This window comes from Cuculus canorus, chromosome 2 (genome assembly GCF_017976375.1).
Source record: "Cuculus canorus isolate bCucCan1 chromosome 2, bCucCan1.pri, whole genome shotgun sequence".
NCBI classification, from domain to species: Eukaryota; Metazoa; Chordata; class Aves; order Cuculiformes; family Cuculidae; genus Cuculus; species Cuculus canorus.
Window position 1 is genome coordinate 117,115,940 of NC_071402.1, and position 14,561 is coordinate 117,130,500.

Sequence of the window (14,561 nt, forward strand, 5' to 3'; positions counted from 1 at the left end):
GCAGGGCATCAACTTGAAGACTGAACAGGGACTGTCAGCTCTTGGGTGTACAGGAAGAAGCAAAGACATTCCAGGGCTTCACTTGAGACCCTAGATGGCATTGGTCTTAGGGCTTGCAGACTCCCATCTCAACAACCCTAACTCTGTGTTGAGCAGCCTGGAAGCTCCAAGTGCATGTTTTGCAGGACATTTGGTGACACATACCTGAGAGCATGTTGATTTTCCTTGTATGCTTAGGCATAAGGAACATGTGTTTCCCCCTGCCTAAGCCTGGACTTGCATCTTCACCACTAATAAATGAAGACAAGCTCTTAAGGCATCCCTAGTGCCACTGTTAGCTTCCAGTGTAAGCTCCAATAGGAACCATGTTTGCTATTGTGATGTGATATCTACAAGGTATTTTTTGTACTCTAAATTGGCAAGTTCTCCTCCATCTCTAGATGCAGAGTACTTGTGGGCAGTCGATTTTGTGAAGCACTGAGATTTTTTTTTTTTTTTTTTTTTTTTTTCTCCCTTCCACCTCCACCTTTCATGCAGGAGGTGATTAAATTCCTCCTGTTTCTGCGAGAATTAGAAATACTAATATTCAGGTGACTTTTTATGTGTTTCTACTGTGCCTTTTTTTTTAAGGTTGTAATTGTCCCTGCTTTCATCTGCTTCATTCTTGGACAGTTGGCCCATGAGCTATCCACTCATGTCTAGTCTGAAAGAACAAATGGAAGGTGTATGTGATCGATGAGCAGCTGTTATTTAACAAGTCTAAGTGGTTCTCCTGTTGTTTTAACAACAACCTCATCCATACAGTATGGACATTTGCACACAGCAGTCTGCTTCTCTTTAAACTCTTCAAATTCATGGAGATCTAGTACCCTCTAGAAGACATGTTTACCTCTCAAAAGCAATTATTTGTTCATATTAATGGATATGTTATTAATAATTGCTTAACGTGCTGATGTGTTTAGAGTTTCACTGACACATTTATTTATTTACTCATGTTGAAAATATTAAAATGGAGAGATCAGTCTTCCTTCATCTTACTCGCAGCCATTCATCAGCGACTAATTGAAAGAATTGTATTCAGATGGAAATTCCTAAGAATTTCCAGCCGAGGGGGTGCATAGGGAATTTCTGTGTCAGAAGAAGCAGTTATAATTCTCCTCCATCATCCCTTTATTGTTCAGGATACAGGATCTGGAAGAAAAATATGAATGTGACAGAATCTCAGTGATTACTGACCCTGGCTGACTGGGACTGATGCAGTATACTCTTTTGTTATAATATAGTCACTGTACCCGTGTTTTATACAAGGTGCTGCAGAAAGGACAGTCTTTAATAAATCATGCACTAATGCATGCTCGAAAAATCACCCCAGAGACCTCATAATGCATATTCACAAAACAGGTGCATAGAGGGTATTAAAAAAAAATACCTTTTTTGTAGAGAAATGGACAAAAACTAAAGAATTAAGGATTGACAGTACAACAAAATGCAGGAGTCTTGGTGTTTGTTTTAGGCATAGGAGTAGTCTTGCTGTCTTGCAAATGTATCCATCGGTCCCATGACATTATTAGAATTATGCAAATAAGCTGTATTTCACTCTTGAGGCTATTCATGTACGCAGTCGTACATCGAGAATCAGTCTACATTTCTGTACAGCCTCCATGGATCCTTGCCTACATGTGGATCCTGCCTGCCTTGTGCTTTGTCACAAGGAAGAGGAGTGAAAATATCAAGGGCTTAAGTGCACTGACATGGGCTCTAAGGATCACTGGCACCCTGAGGTCAAGGTCAGCTTGATATTATAGCTGTGTATAAGCTGATAGTATAAACAACTTGTTATGAAGAAGTATTCCCATACGAAGTTTCACTTGCCTTTAATGAAAAATAGAATCAAAATGGGAACTTAATTTTCACATCCTGATGGGTTTTCCTCCATTTTCACCCTTTTCGGACGTTAGTGAGATACCTGAAAGTGATTTGAGACTCACCAAGTTCTTTTGTTATGCTGGCCTTCAGAATCCAAAAAGTGCTTAAAACAAATGAGCTGGTGTTTTATTTATCTGTTTCTACAGACATTCCTGGAGTGCTGTTTGCATTCTCTACAGTTTTTACAGACGCAAGATTTTGTATGCTAGTGGGAGCATGGTGCACAGCTGTATGTGGTGATCTGACTGTTCTCACATTTGTTTACTCTAAATAGTCTTTATCTGATTAGTCCTGATCGTTCTGCTTTAGTAGCAGGCCTGAATTTCTGAAATAAAGAAAAGACCTGTTAGCTGTGGGGGGTTTAGCTCAACTGCACTGTTTCTTTAATACCTTTGTATTACTCTGGTTTCCATAGGTAGGGATTTGTGAAGGATGCTTGGAACTCCTGAAGAGAAAAGGAGATTAGTTTGTAAATATAGTTCTTGAAGTTATTATTCCTTCTACCTTCATTTAACTTGCTCAGAGTTAGGTAACATCTCATTAGGAAGGTTGAAAAGGAAGTGATAGCTGGTGTTCCTAAATACGTTTGTATTACTGAGCAGCAGGGAAGGAAGGTTAAATCTTATAAAGATTTCTATTCTCTGCCTGAACAATGAATGCAGTGTCCCAGTGATGGGATTCTCTTGAATGACAGCACTGTTCTTGATAGGGCTATGGTAATTGTGTGGTAAAATACCATTATATTATTATATTTTAGGCCAGGCTGATAATTATTAGCAAAAATATTGTAATATATGCAAAAACTCCGTATCTTTTATTCTCACATTCTTTAATTGGGAAGAACTAAGATTAATAACAGCCATTGAATAATTACAGGATTGAGCTGGAAAATGAGAATGCTTCTGGGTAGCAAAAGATATCTGAAGTTTAAAGTAAAAACTGTGGCAGCTGGATATTGTGTTTCATTGAACTGCCGCTGGCGCTGATGAACTAGATGGTCTTTTTCTCTTCCTGGGTTCCTACACCACCATGCTATACTGTGGGATAAGAATACACAGCAAGACAATGTTCTTTTCTATTGGAGAGCAGGGTATTTTGAAATGAGAAGGTGGAGCCAGGGACAAAAAAGCAGCAGTTTTATTCTATATTTCATTAAAGTTATAACCACTTCTCAATGGTCGAAGAGAGATGCAATTTTTGTTCTTTGCAGGGAGAGAGATTTGAAAGTGGAAGGGCAGGTTTCCTTCATGGAAAGAAAAAGAAAAATGGATGATAAAAATAAATCCTGCCAACAGTCTCATTTCCCTCAGTTTTCCAGCAATGCAAATGTTTTCACATAATTCTGTTAGTGATGCAGTGTCTAGACTTCTCAGATGGTTTATAAAAACACAAACAAACCCTGGCATTAATTCTGAGAATCCTAAAAAGCTAAGTCATTATCACTGTGCTATAGCTTATGCAGTGATACAAAACCACAAATAGTCACTGAAGACCAGACTCTGAAGTCATTACTCATTTAAGATATGTGGGTTAGCATTTACTCACATAAGATGTCCAATTTAATCTCTTTTCAGCAGGCTGTTGTGGTGTAAATGCTTACTAGCATATAATGGTATAAGGATTCTGCTCTTTGCACTTCGCTCTTACCTTTTCTGAAAAGGCTCTCTGCTTTCTCTGGAGCATGTAGGTTGATGAAGTAAGGAAAGTTGAAATAAGGATCTTTGTTTCTTTCAACACATATACATTTATGGAAAAAGAAGGCAAAACTCCAGAAATAACTTTTACACATAGATTTTATAAAAGGCCTCTTCTTTAACATTTATTCCTTGCACATTGCCTCTTGTCCTTAGTAAGCCTACTAATTCTGAGTAAGTGTTGCTCAAGGTTTCCAAAGCTACTCCAGACTTACATGTTAATGTCTGATTTTGTAAATTCTTTCTGATTTTCTTTATACCAGGAAACTAATTCAACATTGAACAGGTTATCAACTATTATCACTCTGTAAAATCTCACAATACCCATAGCGGCCAAGAGAGTCACTGTATATCCAGTAGGTGCCTTCTAATAACGGCTGTCTTATTGCATAGGCAACTGGATCTATGCATAGAACTGTACTTTAGGATGGTTTCTTATACTTCTGTTGATGCTAACCTTCAGAGTTTAAACAATTTTTTTTGTCCAAAGTCTTCTGGCAGTATAAATGAAAATGTTCAGGCTTGCAAGAGGTACTCATTCTTTCCAGCACTGTCTCAGTTGAAGTTCAGTAACTAATAGCTTTTGTAAGAGTTGTTTGCTATGTATCGTAGCTTTTAGGCACTTGCCTGACTCTGCATTAACCTAAACCAAAGAAAGGCGGGTCAGAGGCTTACTAGGACAATGTGGATATTGCCTGTACCATAGGCTCTATGTAAAAGCTCCTGAAAATTCCCTGCAGGTCACTCAGCTCCAACTTTGATGGGTGAAACTTACCATCTTACAGCAACCTGCTCTCTCACTCTGCCTTCCTCTTGTTTTTCTCTTCCCTTTGCCTGCCACCTTTATGGGTTTAGTGTTTCCTGAAGGGCTTAACAGGAATCTTGGTGGAGCCAGGCTGGAATACCCCACTATTTGCAGGTCTGTAAGAGCTGATGTTGCTCTCTGAATTAAACATGATCCTTCTCACACTTTAATTTTGTCCCCTCTCCCATTTGTTACCTCCTTTCATTTAACTCTTTGTAGTCACAGAGGGTAATACCTGAAAGGAGAACAGAGGTGTAAGTGTATATTACTACTGTCTCATTTTCTAGCTATATATTTTTTGACATACTTAAGCAGTTTCAAACATGTAAAAACGAAAATCCCATTGGACAAGATGTGAGCAAAATTGTTAGTGCAACATACAGGCTAAACTGGTGCCCTGATAAGTGCAGTCTGAATTAAGCAATCAGACGTTGTAAAGCATGCATTCTATTGTAGTACTGCACATCCTCAGTGCTGAGAACATACATCCTGTATACTTTATGAAGAAAAAAAAAAAAGATAGTCAGAACTAAGCAGTTTCTACTTTTAGAACTACCAAGCTTGTACAACTGTGGAAGAATGAACAGTGTTTCCTTCTGCCTTGCACATACTTTGTTAAATGACCCATCACATGCAGCTCAAGAATCTTTAATCCTGATGGGAAAATATAACAAAGAAAGAATGGATTTTTTTTTTTCAGATTCTCTCATGTCAGTGCTTACAATACTAATATGTAGTGTAATTAGTTGTGTATCGCTAAGCTGACCATGTGAGTCATGCTGTCTCTTTCACATGTACATCGGGGTAAACAACTTCAGTGAGTGTGAGTGTGGTTCATGGAGAAAATAAATCTCAGTAATGGTCATCTGACCATAAATGCCTTCTTTATTTGCCATCTGTCTACTTCCAAGTTATGTTACTTTCTTGAGGTAGGTGAGAAGCCGTATGCAGGCTATGTGCATCTACAGGACCTATGGTCCCCATGGAGCTGCATCACCCGGCTGTGGGAGGTCCTTAGAGAAAAATCTTCATTCTGCTTGGTCCTGAGCAGAGTAGATACAAAATGTTTAACTTTTCTTCTGAATCTCACATTTCTTTCTGAAGCTCTTTTCCACCTCCCACCTTCCTCACTCCAATCCACCCAAAGCACGTTTTTCATTAAATAGTCTGGGGGACCCAGGGAAAGACGTAGGCTCCGGTGGGCTCAGTGTGTGCTGCGTATGGAAGCTACTAAAAAGCAATGTTCAGGAAGCTTTCTGCTAAAAAACAGCTGTGAATATCCATGAGAAGAACTTCTACTCTTGCATTATCTGAAGCGATTGATGTTAAGTATTGCAACTGACATTGTGTCTTAGCACTGTGTAATCTTCAGTGTATTTATCCTGTGAGATCAGAGAATTAGGATTATGCAGTTCATAAGGGAAAAAAGTGCTTGCAAATTTGATTGAGCTAATGTCAGTTATAACACAAATTAAGCTGTCCTCCTTTTTCATTATACTGTTAGTAAACAAACTAAACTAAAGCACCTTCTCAGTCTTGGCTAACTTTTACTAGGACCAAATTCTTTACCACAAAAACTGTGACTTCATTTATGCCATTGGTGGAGCTAATTTGGCCCACATAATTTATTTTAATTATAGAGCTCTAAATAATACAACCATCATTACGGAGGACGTTCAGATAAGCAGAATACGCTATATACATGGGAGAAGTCTTATTCCTATTGTCCTTCAGGGAGTCTGGCAAGTGGCTTTGGTCTCCAGCACTGTAAATCATCTGCTACTTGACTGCACTCAGTTAAAATTCATGCAAAAAAAAAAAGAAAAAATTGAACTGGGAATGTTATGGGAGGTATGAATGTCTGGAATACCAGAGCAAGCAGGGGTTGGCCACAGCCACCGGTCACACTCAAGTAAACAGAAATATTTCCCCTTGAGGAAATAATGTAAGGTAAGGCAGACAACTGCATCTTGTAAGATTCGTTGCAGTTATCTGCTGGGTCCAGGGGAGATCTCTGAGGAAGTTTAAGTTGAATGTGGCCACTTTATTCTTTAAATTAGCAGTTATAATTAAAATTCTTATATTTTCGTCTGAGTGAAGCTAGCCTGCGTAGGTATTTAAAACCCTTCTAAGTCTTTGCAGAAATTCAAGAAGTTCTTCAGATTAATGTTAAATATTGACACGGTTAGAACAATGCTGCAGAGCAGATGTCATCCCAACATGTGACAGCAGCATTACAAAGCAGAAGGAATGAAGTGGAAGCAGCTCTGGAACACCCTGCTGTAACAGTCTAATTAGTTCCTAATCCATAAGGTAGGAGAATAGCCTGACTGAACTGGGCACAATAGGGATGTTTGGCCTAATGTCTTTGGTGGGTTAGTATTCGTAAAATAACTATTGAATTCAGTTCTCTTTCTGAAGAAGAAGAAAAAGGAACTACGGAAAAGCATGGCCTGGTACAGATACACAGACACTGGGGACACACCTGTCTCTTTGCTCAAGTTAAGGAAAATACCATGAATTTTAGCAAAAATGTTAAATAATGGTTTTCAACACAACAGCTACTTATATTGCAAGTCCGTCTTCTATGTCCCTTATGTTTTCCCCTATAGAAAACAGTTTCATTTAAGTATTTTTTTTCTTCTCCTTGAATGAAGACTTCAGAATTTGGCTGAGGGATTCTCAAATATGCCTTTCTCCAGCATTGCTGCAGAGTCTGCACCCCACTATGCAATTTCATAATGCATGTTTATGACGGGCATATCAAACCATCCAGTTAGTTTAGAACTGAGGTGAGAGAGTGCTTTAAATGTAAATTTTACTCCAAACAGGAGAATAAAATGTTCCTAGCTCTGCCAGGAAGCAAAGCTATATTTAACTCATTTTAAAATTCATCAAATACATTCTGGGCTGATTCAGGTCTTCGGTGTGTCTTTGAAGATAATGTATAGTGGAAGTCTCTTACAGTCACTTGTAGGATTGGACAAATTCTGGGATTCTTGTGGAGACGCGTTTAGGATTGGATTGTAGAAAGAAAAGTACATATAGATCTGGTGACTTAATTTTGATACTGTACTTGAAGATTTGAACAATATCTGTTGCATTCAGTTCAAGAGCTTTTTCAGAAGTGCTGTAGATAAAGAGATTAGTGCCATACAAATGGCAAAACTCATATGCACTCATGAATTTTTAAAAAGATTGTCTTGTAGTGCTTGGGAGAGACAGTATTATAAAGAAGCTAATACAAAGTGTTGCTATAATAATAATTTGAGGAAGTTTCAAACTGCATAGAAAAGATCCCTGGATATTAAGAAGAAGACATAAGAGTTTAGCTAGGGATTCTGTGTACAAAAGGAGACACTGCCAGATATATCTTTCACTTCCTTTATTTTTCCTGTCTCGAATTGCACCTCCCTGCATCTTTGTATCCCTGTAAACTCAATTGTGTTATTGACATGTTTAAACATAGACTGGAATAAACCTGTCAAATTTCATGCTTCATTTTTTGTAGGCATCATTAGATAAGATCAATAAGATTCCAAAAGGTTGTTCAGACTGGTTTTGTGTCTGTGACCATTATATTTATGCTGCTATCCTTTCAATCCTGGGGATTTTTGCAAGTATAATGCAAGTAGGAGTCTCTCAACTTTAGAAACCATATGAACAATCTGAATCTATCTGCAAGTTGTTTACTGTTGCCTATATTCAGATATGACCTGACTTTGAAGTTCAAGATTATGATTTTTAATTGCTAGGTAATTCCTGCCTTTGCCTAACATCCTTAATTAAAAGTAATAACAGGCTATTTACTGTCCAACAAACTCTGAACAGGAAATTGAAACAGCGTCATATGATTTTACCCATCTTGATTGTGGTTTTCTAATGTTCATTTGCATTTGATTTGTTCTAGTACATGACTGCTGCTGCACCTATGCAAGGGACCTACATTCCCCAGTACACTCCTGTGCCTCCAACAGCTGTCCCTATTGAAGTAAGTGTATCCCCATCCATGAAAGTAGAATGAAGGGGTAGCAGAGCTCTGACTTATGCCTCCTTGCATCTGTTGTTTGAAAGAGGCCTAAAGATACTTGATGGCTGCAAGAAAATTAGGACTGTATATCTCTTTCTCTTTTTCTTTTCTGTCTTTTTTTCTTTTCTTCCCTTCCCACACCCCTCTTTTAAAAAAAAAAAAAAAAAAAAAAAAGAAAGAAAAAAACAAAGCTTATTTGCAAGTGTTCTTGTTTTGCATTTGTTTTGTTGTACAGCAGGACATGGATAAAACATCAGTGACTGTGATTGTTTTTTTCCTCATGTATTTGGGAGGGAGATGGGGAGAGACAGGAAAACAAACTCAGCAAGCAGACCACAAATCCAAAAGACATTCCAAGAAGAGAAGATTGCAAGAGGGTTTGATGTGGTCCTTAGTAAGTATAGGTAATTGCTGAAAAATTTAGCAACCAGAAAATGCTATTGAGCAATGGAAGCCTTGTATATACAGACATGGAGGATGCTGCACTGACTGACTGCTTTTCATCTTTGAGGAGAGATTCGCACCCTCCCTTCTTAGGGCTGAGTCATACTTATGACAGTCTAATGAGTAAGTATTTACTCAACCCTGTAGACCACAAGCTGCCGGGAGAGCGTCAGCTTGGTCTCTGCTTCTGTGAAGCTTCGTAAGGGCTGCTGAGCACAGCAAGAGGCAGGAGCCTTGGCATTCTCTTCCCCTTATGCTCTTTCATGATACCTTCTTTTACTAACCACTTCTCCTCTACTCTGGGGTAATGCGAGGAGTGCTATGGTTTCTGTACTTCTGTTTTCAGAGTGGGCTTTGGAGTTTGTGCTATTGCTACTCTGTGCTTTGAGGGTGCTGAGTTAGTAGCACTGTTGGCATGGCTCCATTAAAATCAAGTGGACTCATCCTGGTTTCTCCCAGTTCTTTGCTATTACTGAGGTTCCCAAATGAGGTCTCACAGGAAAGGCTGCTCCTGTTCTGTCATACTGAGCTGGTCATGTTTTAGCCTTTTTTTTTGTTGTGGGATAATTTCGCCCTACGTCTTGTTTGTTTATAAACGGGCTGTGGATGCCTCTTTTTGATTGCCAGTCTTAGCTGTCAAACTGGTCAGACACAAATCTGAACTAAAAGGAGATGGTGGGATTGAGAGTGGTTCATACAGCAGTACTGGCTGCGTACTGTGCTGACCACTGCAAATGAGAAATTAAGGTAATTCTTCCTGAGCCCTCCTCTCTGTGACTCACCCATTCTTGCCTGCTAAGGTAACATGATTTCATAATTATCTACTATAATACTCAAAAAAGTTATCTGCATATACAGCCTGTCTTGTTGTGATCCAGTGATGACGATTATTGTCAGTGTTTATCTGTATTCATTTATCATGAACCAGGACCCCACTATGCTCCATGCTTTAGAAGCAAAGAACAAAAAAAACAGTCTCTGCCCCAGATAGCTTACAATCTCGAGATGGACAAAAGAAGAAGGATAAAGACAGGGAAGTAGACAGAAAAAAGATAATACTGACAGTCTGTTAAGCAATAGATATGAAGAATTTCTGAAAAAGTAAACTGTTATTTCTAACAGATAATTTAAAACAAAATACCTGTTGTTTACATGAGACAAATAAAAACAAAGCAAGTGCTTTGGCTTTGTGCTCCCTCTTCTGGCTCTCTTATGTGCAATACAGTAATAAGGCATGCTCCCTGAAGAGACCTGCTAGTGCTATTCATGTGGCCAACACATCAAGCATGAGAGTAAAGTAAAGAAAATATAACTTACTTTGAAACTGTACAAAAATACTTAAAAATAATATTATTCAGACTGTCTAAATAGGATAAGAAACAGTGGAAAATATTCAATTCATACATATCATATTTTGTGTTTTATTTATCTTTTTTATGTGAATATATAAAGAAAACAACACTTCATTTGAGTTTTGACTTAGTAGATTAAAGTCTTTAGTGTGAAGTAGGTTTATTTTTGAAGGGAACATGAATAAAAGCAGTATGCAGAGGAGGGCAGTATTTTTCTAAGGTAGCTAAAATTCCGTGCAGTCAAACAAAGAATGGGAAGGCTTAGCTTCTGTTTGTATCACATTGCAAATAAAACAAAATAAATATAAATTCACTGTGAAGTTGAGAGAGGGGAGTGAAAAATCAGAAGAGCCATACATATGTTGTGAAAAAAACATCAAGTACAATCCAGGCTCCACTGAAGTCAGGAATTTTGCCTCTGGCTTTGAATGGGCAGGGAACCACCCTTGAAGGTTGACATATTTTCCACTGCAGTGTGTGAAAGCAAGCACTACAGGGGCTGGTACACTAAGGAGGCTTCTTGTTGCTCGATTAGCTCTCTAAAACTGATAGAGTTTGTTGTGCTAGTATGTGGTTCTGCTATGTCAAGCTCTCTTGACCTCTAGAGAAATATGGGACTGGTGAGCTGGTACTGAGCTTTTTTATGTAACTCACTGCAGTGACTGAGTAAGTTTTTCATGTTCTCGTTTGATTCCCTAGGGTGTTGTTGCTGATACTTCTCCACAGACAGTAGCATCTTCATCACAGGAAGCCAGTGGTCAACAGCAACAGATGACAGTGGAAACATCCAGTGAACATGCACCTGCATATTCTTACCAACAGTCTAAGTAAGTAGGCATACACTTTATAATCAGAAAGTTTTGTTTCTTGATAAAAGTGGACCAAATTCTGCTCCGCATTTTTGCAATATACTGAGCAGCTCCGTTATGTTCAGATAAATTATTGATATATAGCAATATAGTTAGCAAAAAGTTTTGGCTGATGGCCTTGCCTTGGTAAAATTTCCTTGAGTTCCTGCCTGCAATGTTATGCTCTCTGCTGCTTTTCTGGACTCAAAAGGATCTCAACAACTGCCTTAACAAGCATCATCTGGGCTAAAGCAGGACCCGATGTCAGAGGTTACAAAGGAGGCTTAAATTTTACAGTGGTAAAAATATTGGCATGGTGCCTGTGTAAAGATTTCTTTCTGAAAGTGTAGTTAGTGAAGCAATTGCCCCAAGTTGGTATTTGTGACTGAAAAACTGCTGCTATGCAGACACTGAGTAGAACTGGCAATGATAACGATAGGGAGAAGCACTACTGTCTTTCTGCTGTCTTCTGCTCCCTGTGTTTGCTTCCCATGGAATAGTTAAAAAAATTCAAAATTTAAACACTGACAGCTGAATCTAGAAATCCTGAGGAGTCCCTTCATCTTCAGAATAATCCTTAAACACTCCTTCTCTTTGCTGCAGTAAAACTGATCCTCACAGAGGGAAGGTTACTTAGTGACAGGGTACTTACCAAAACTAATCAATGTTGGACAGATTCTAGGAAGGAGCCCAAACCCAGTTCTTTATTAATACATGTATATTGAACACTAACATCACTGTGAAAAGAGAATTACACATTTTTTAACTTGAGGAATGAAGTAGACAAGTAGTCAGGCAAGAAATACGTTAGATATGTCAGTCAATGAATCATGATGTAGTGCTTATAGGAGCATGAGACATGAGCTGGTATAGAAAAGATTAGCATTATGCCAATCTGACAATTGCTTTACTTCACTTTTGACCTCTGGAAGTGGAAGGTGCATTTATTTGCCTAGCTTATGAGTAACAAATGGTTTCAGGTGACACAATGTCCCTTTTTGACTGCCATAGAAGATAAGACCTCACTATTTCTTATATCATGCCAATATTTGTCTATATGTATATATTACAAAAGCAATTGATCACAAGGTTTTGTTGATGCACCCGATTGGAGACTCAGCCTACATATTTGTATCCCTTCTAGCTGTCAGTCTTTCTAGCACCTGTAAGTAAATGTTAGCAAAATACATACCGAATATGATGGACAACGAGATAAATATGTGTGACCTTACTGTCCTGTTGGCTTATTTTAATGACTACGTTCTGTAGGAGTTTGGATCTGACCGTTCTCGTGTTCCACTCCCCTGTTGCTTATGTCTTAAAGCATAAGGACTTAGGTTCAGAAGCACTCACAAAGCAGCTGTGAGCAGCGTATTCTGGCATTTTTCCCACATAGGAGGAAACTATATTATAATTCTTTATAGAAATGGGTGCTGTGTTTCTTGCCAGTGTGGTGAATTCCCACCTTCTGGTAGAATGAGAACCCTCATCTTCCTTTGTCAGCCACTGCATTTTTGCAGTGAGGGATATACTTCTAATGGCACTGGCATTTATATCCAGAGAATTTCTTTTTTAATTACACAGGTAGATCCACTACTGATTTTTTTTTGTTTTGTGATGATTATTTCAATATTTTTTTCCTGAAATGTGCCCTCTATTTATATCTGCCAGTTGCAGGCAGAAATGCAAAGTGTGGGAAGCTGTAGAAACAAACCAAAATATACACAGTCTCTCTCTCTTAAAAAAAAAAAACAGCTTCTGCCAGAATATATCAGTAACCATTAATATAAAACCAAGTGAATTTATTTTGCAATTAAAATATAATTTTATTAATCTGCTCTTCGAAGGGCACATTTATTAATAGCAAGCATCATGCCCAATATACAGCAAATGTTTTCAAAGGGAGATGTGAGGAAGTAATTAACATGACCAGACAATGATTTTGTCAGATATAGGCAAAGGAAAAGGCAGACACTATAAAAATTATAAGAGTTGATCAGTCAGGAGGAAAGTTATAACAGTGTATTTCATTATATTTATTTTCTTTGCAACAATCATGAAATTGCAGGCAACGAAGGAGAGGCAATGTACTCAGAATGAACTGGGTGGTATAAGGACTCTGTACTCTCTTTGTAAGTAAAAATAAACACGAGACTTAAAATTTAAGTTCCACTTTTTTAATCAGCATACACATTCTGTTATTTAATATGCTGGCTGCTGCAGTTGAGGATCCCACCCATACATGTTCAGAAATTATAACCATGTCAAAAACCTGCTTACCTATTTTGTAACAATATAGGAGAAAGAGACTTTGTTTTCTGAACAGAGGACTCGACTCTATGAGGAAATCACCTTAATTATTTTAGTCCTGGGCTCCCTTGCTTTTAAATCTTAAATTTTGCGCATAAAAGTGTGAAATATATGAAGTGGAGATAAATGGGAGATCCTTGCCCCTGAAAAGTTACTCTAAGCAAAACTCTGCTGCACAGCATACTCTGATTTAAAATGTGGAAAGAATTACATTTTTCTGGAGCCTTTTGTGGACGAACTCAATGCAAGGTTAGACTAGAGAGTGTGTGTTGTGACCCTTCAGTGGAATTGGTCTTTCAGCATACGGTGGCCGCTTGATCCAAAGAGGCAGGCAGTGAGCATCCAACTTAAGTACTTCTACCCGAAGTTATGCATAGAAAACTGTAAGAAAATAATTAATTCTTGCTCTACACGTAAATATTAATTTTCAGGCTTCACGCAACGAAAAAGTCCTTTGATAAACTTAATATTTAAAATTGAGGTTAGCTTTATGTATACCATACCAGAAAAACAGTTTTGTGGCAAATGTTATATCATCAACATTCTTCACAATTTAACTCTCAATATTAAAATTAATTTTAAACTAAGCAAAAGAAATACACTAATGCTTTCAAAATGAAAGGCACTGAATTTTGTTGTGTTGAACTTTGGTTTGAAAAGAATTCTTTTCCATGCAAGTTCTGAGGGCTGTAGAATAAGGAATAGCTAACCCTTACTGATAGTCCTAGACATGAAACAGCATTTATATGTCATTTCTACGTGTTCCAGCAGATCTCCTGTAGTGTTGCTAAGACAAGTTTGATTTGGCATAACTTTAGATGACCTCAAAACCACAAAATGAGAGTTATATTGTCTAAGAAAAAGATTGGTAGTTTAGCTAATTCTCTGTGCTAAAATTAAAAACTAATATATGATCAAAATTTATATTTTCTCAATTAATATTATCTTGAATGCTTCTACTAAGTTAGCCGTAACCAGCTCATTAAACAGACTGCTTCACAGTCTAACTGTTCTTGCCATCAGAAAGTGTTTTCTTTTTAGCAGTCTGGATGTATCCTCTTATTGTAACTTTATCCTTTCTTTTACTATTAGCATCCAAAATAAATAGTGCCACTTATTATTATGAAAATATTCACTCTTTTATTGTATTAG

The 14,561-nt window shown here is 37.8% G+C and overlaps 1 protein-coding gene across 8 annotated transcripts in view; it reads left to right on the forward strand.

Annotated features, from left to right (window-relative positions):
- RBMS3 (RNA binding motif single stranded interacting protein 3) overlaps window positions 1–14,561 on the forward strand; it is a 725,855-nt gene that overhangs the window by 704,907 nt on the left and 6,387 nt on the right. For 6 of the 8 annotated variants that reach the window (XM_054058446.1, XM_054058453.1, XM_054058447.1 and 3 more), the window contains 3 exons: window positions 8,336–8,416; window positions 10,951–11,078; window positions 13,168–13,231. In XM_054058446.1, the coding sequence (XP_053914421.1) occupies window positions 8,336–8,416; window positions 10,951–11,078; window positions 13,168–13,213 (255 nt within the window). In that variant the 3' untranslated portion in view covers window positions 13,214–13,231. Of the gene's footprint in view, window positions 1–8,335; window positions 8,417–10,950; window positions 11,083–13,167; window positions 13,232–14,561 lie in introns of those variants that run through there. The other 2 variants (XM_054058449.1, XM_009570386.2) reach the window with 2 other exon arrangements.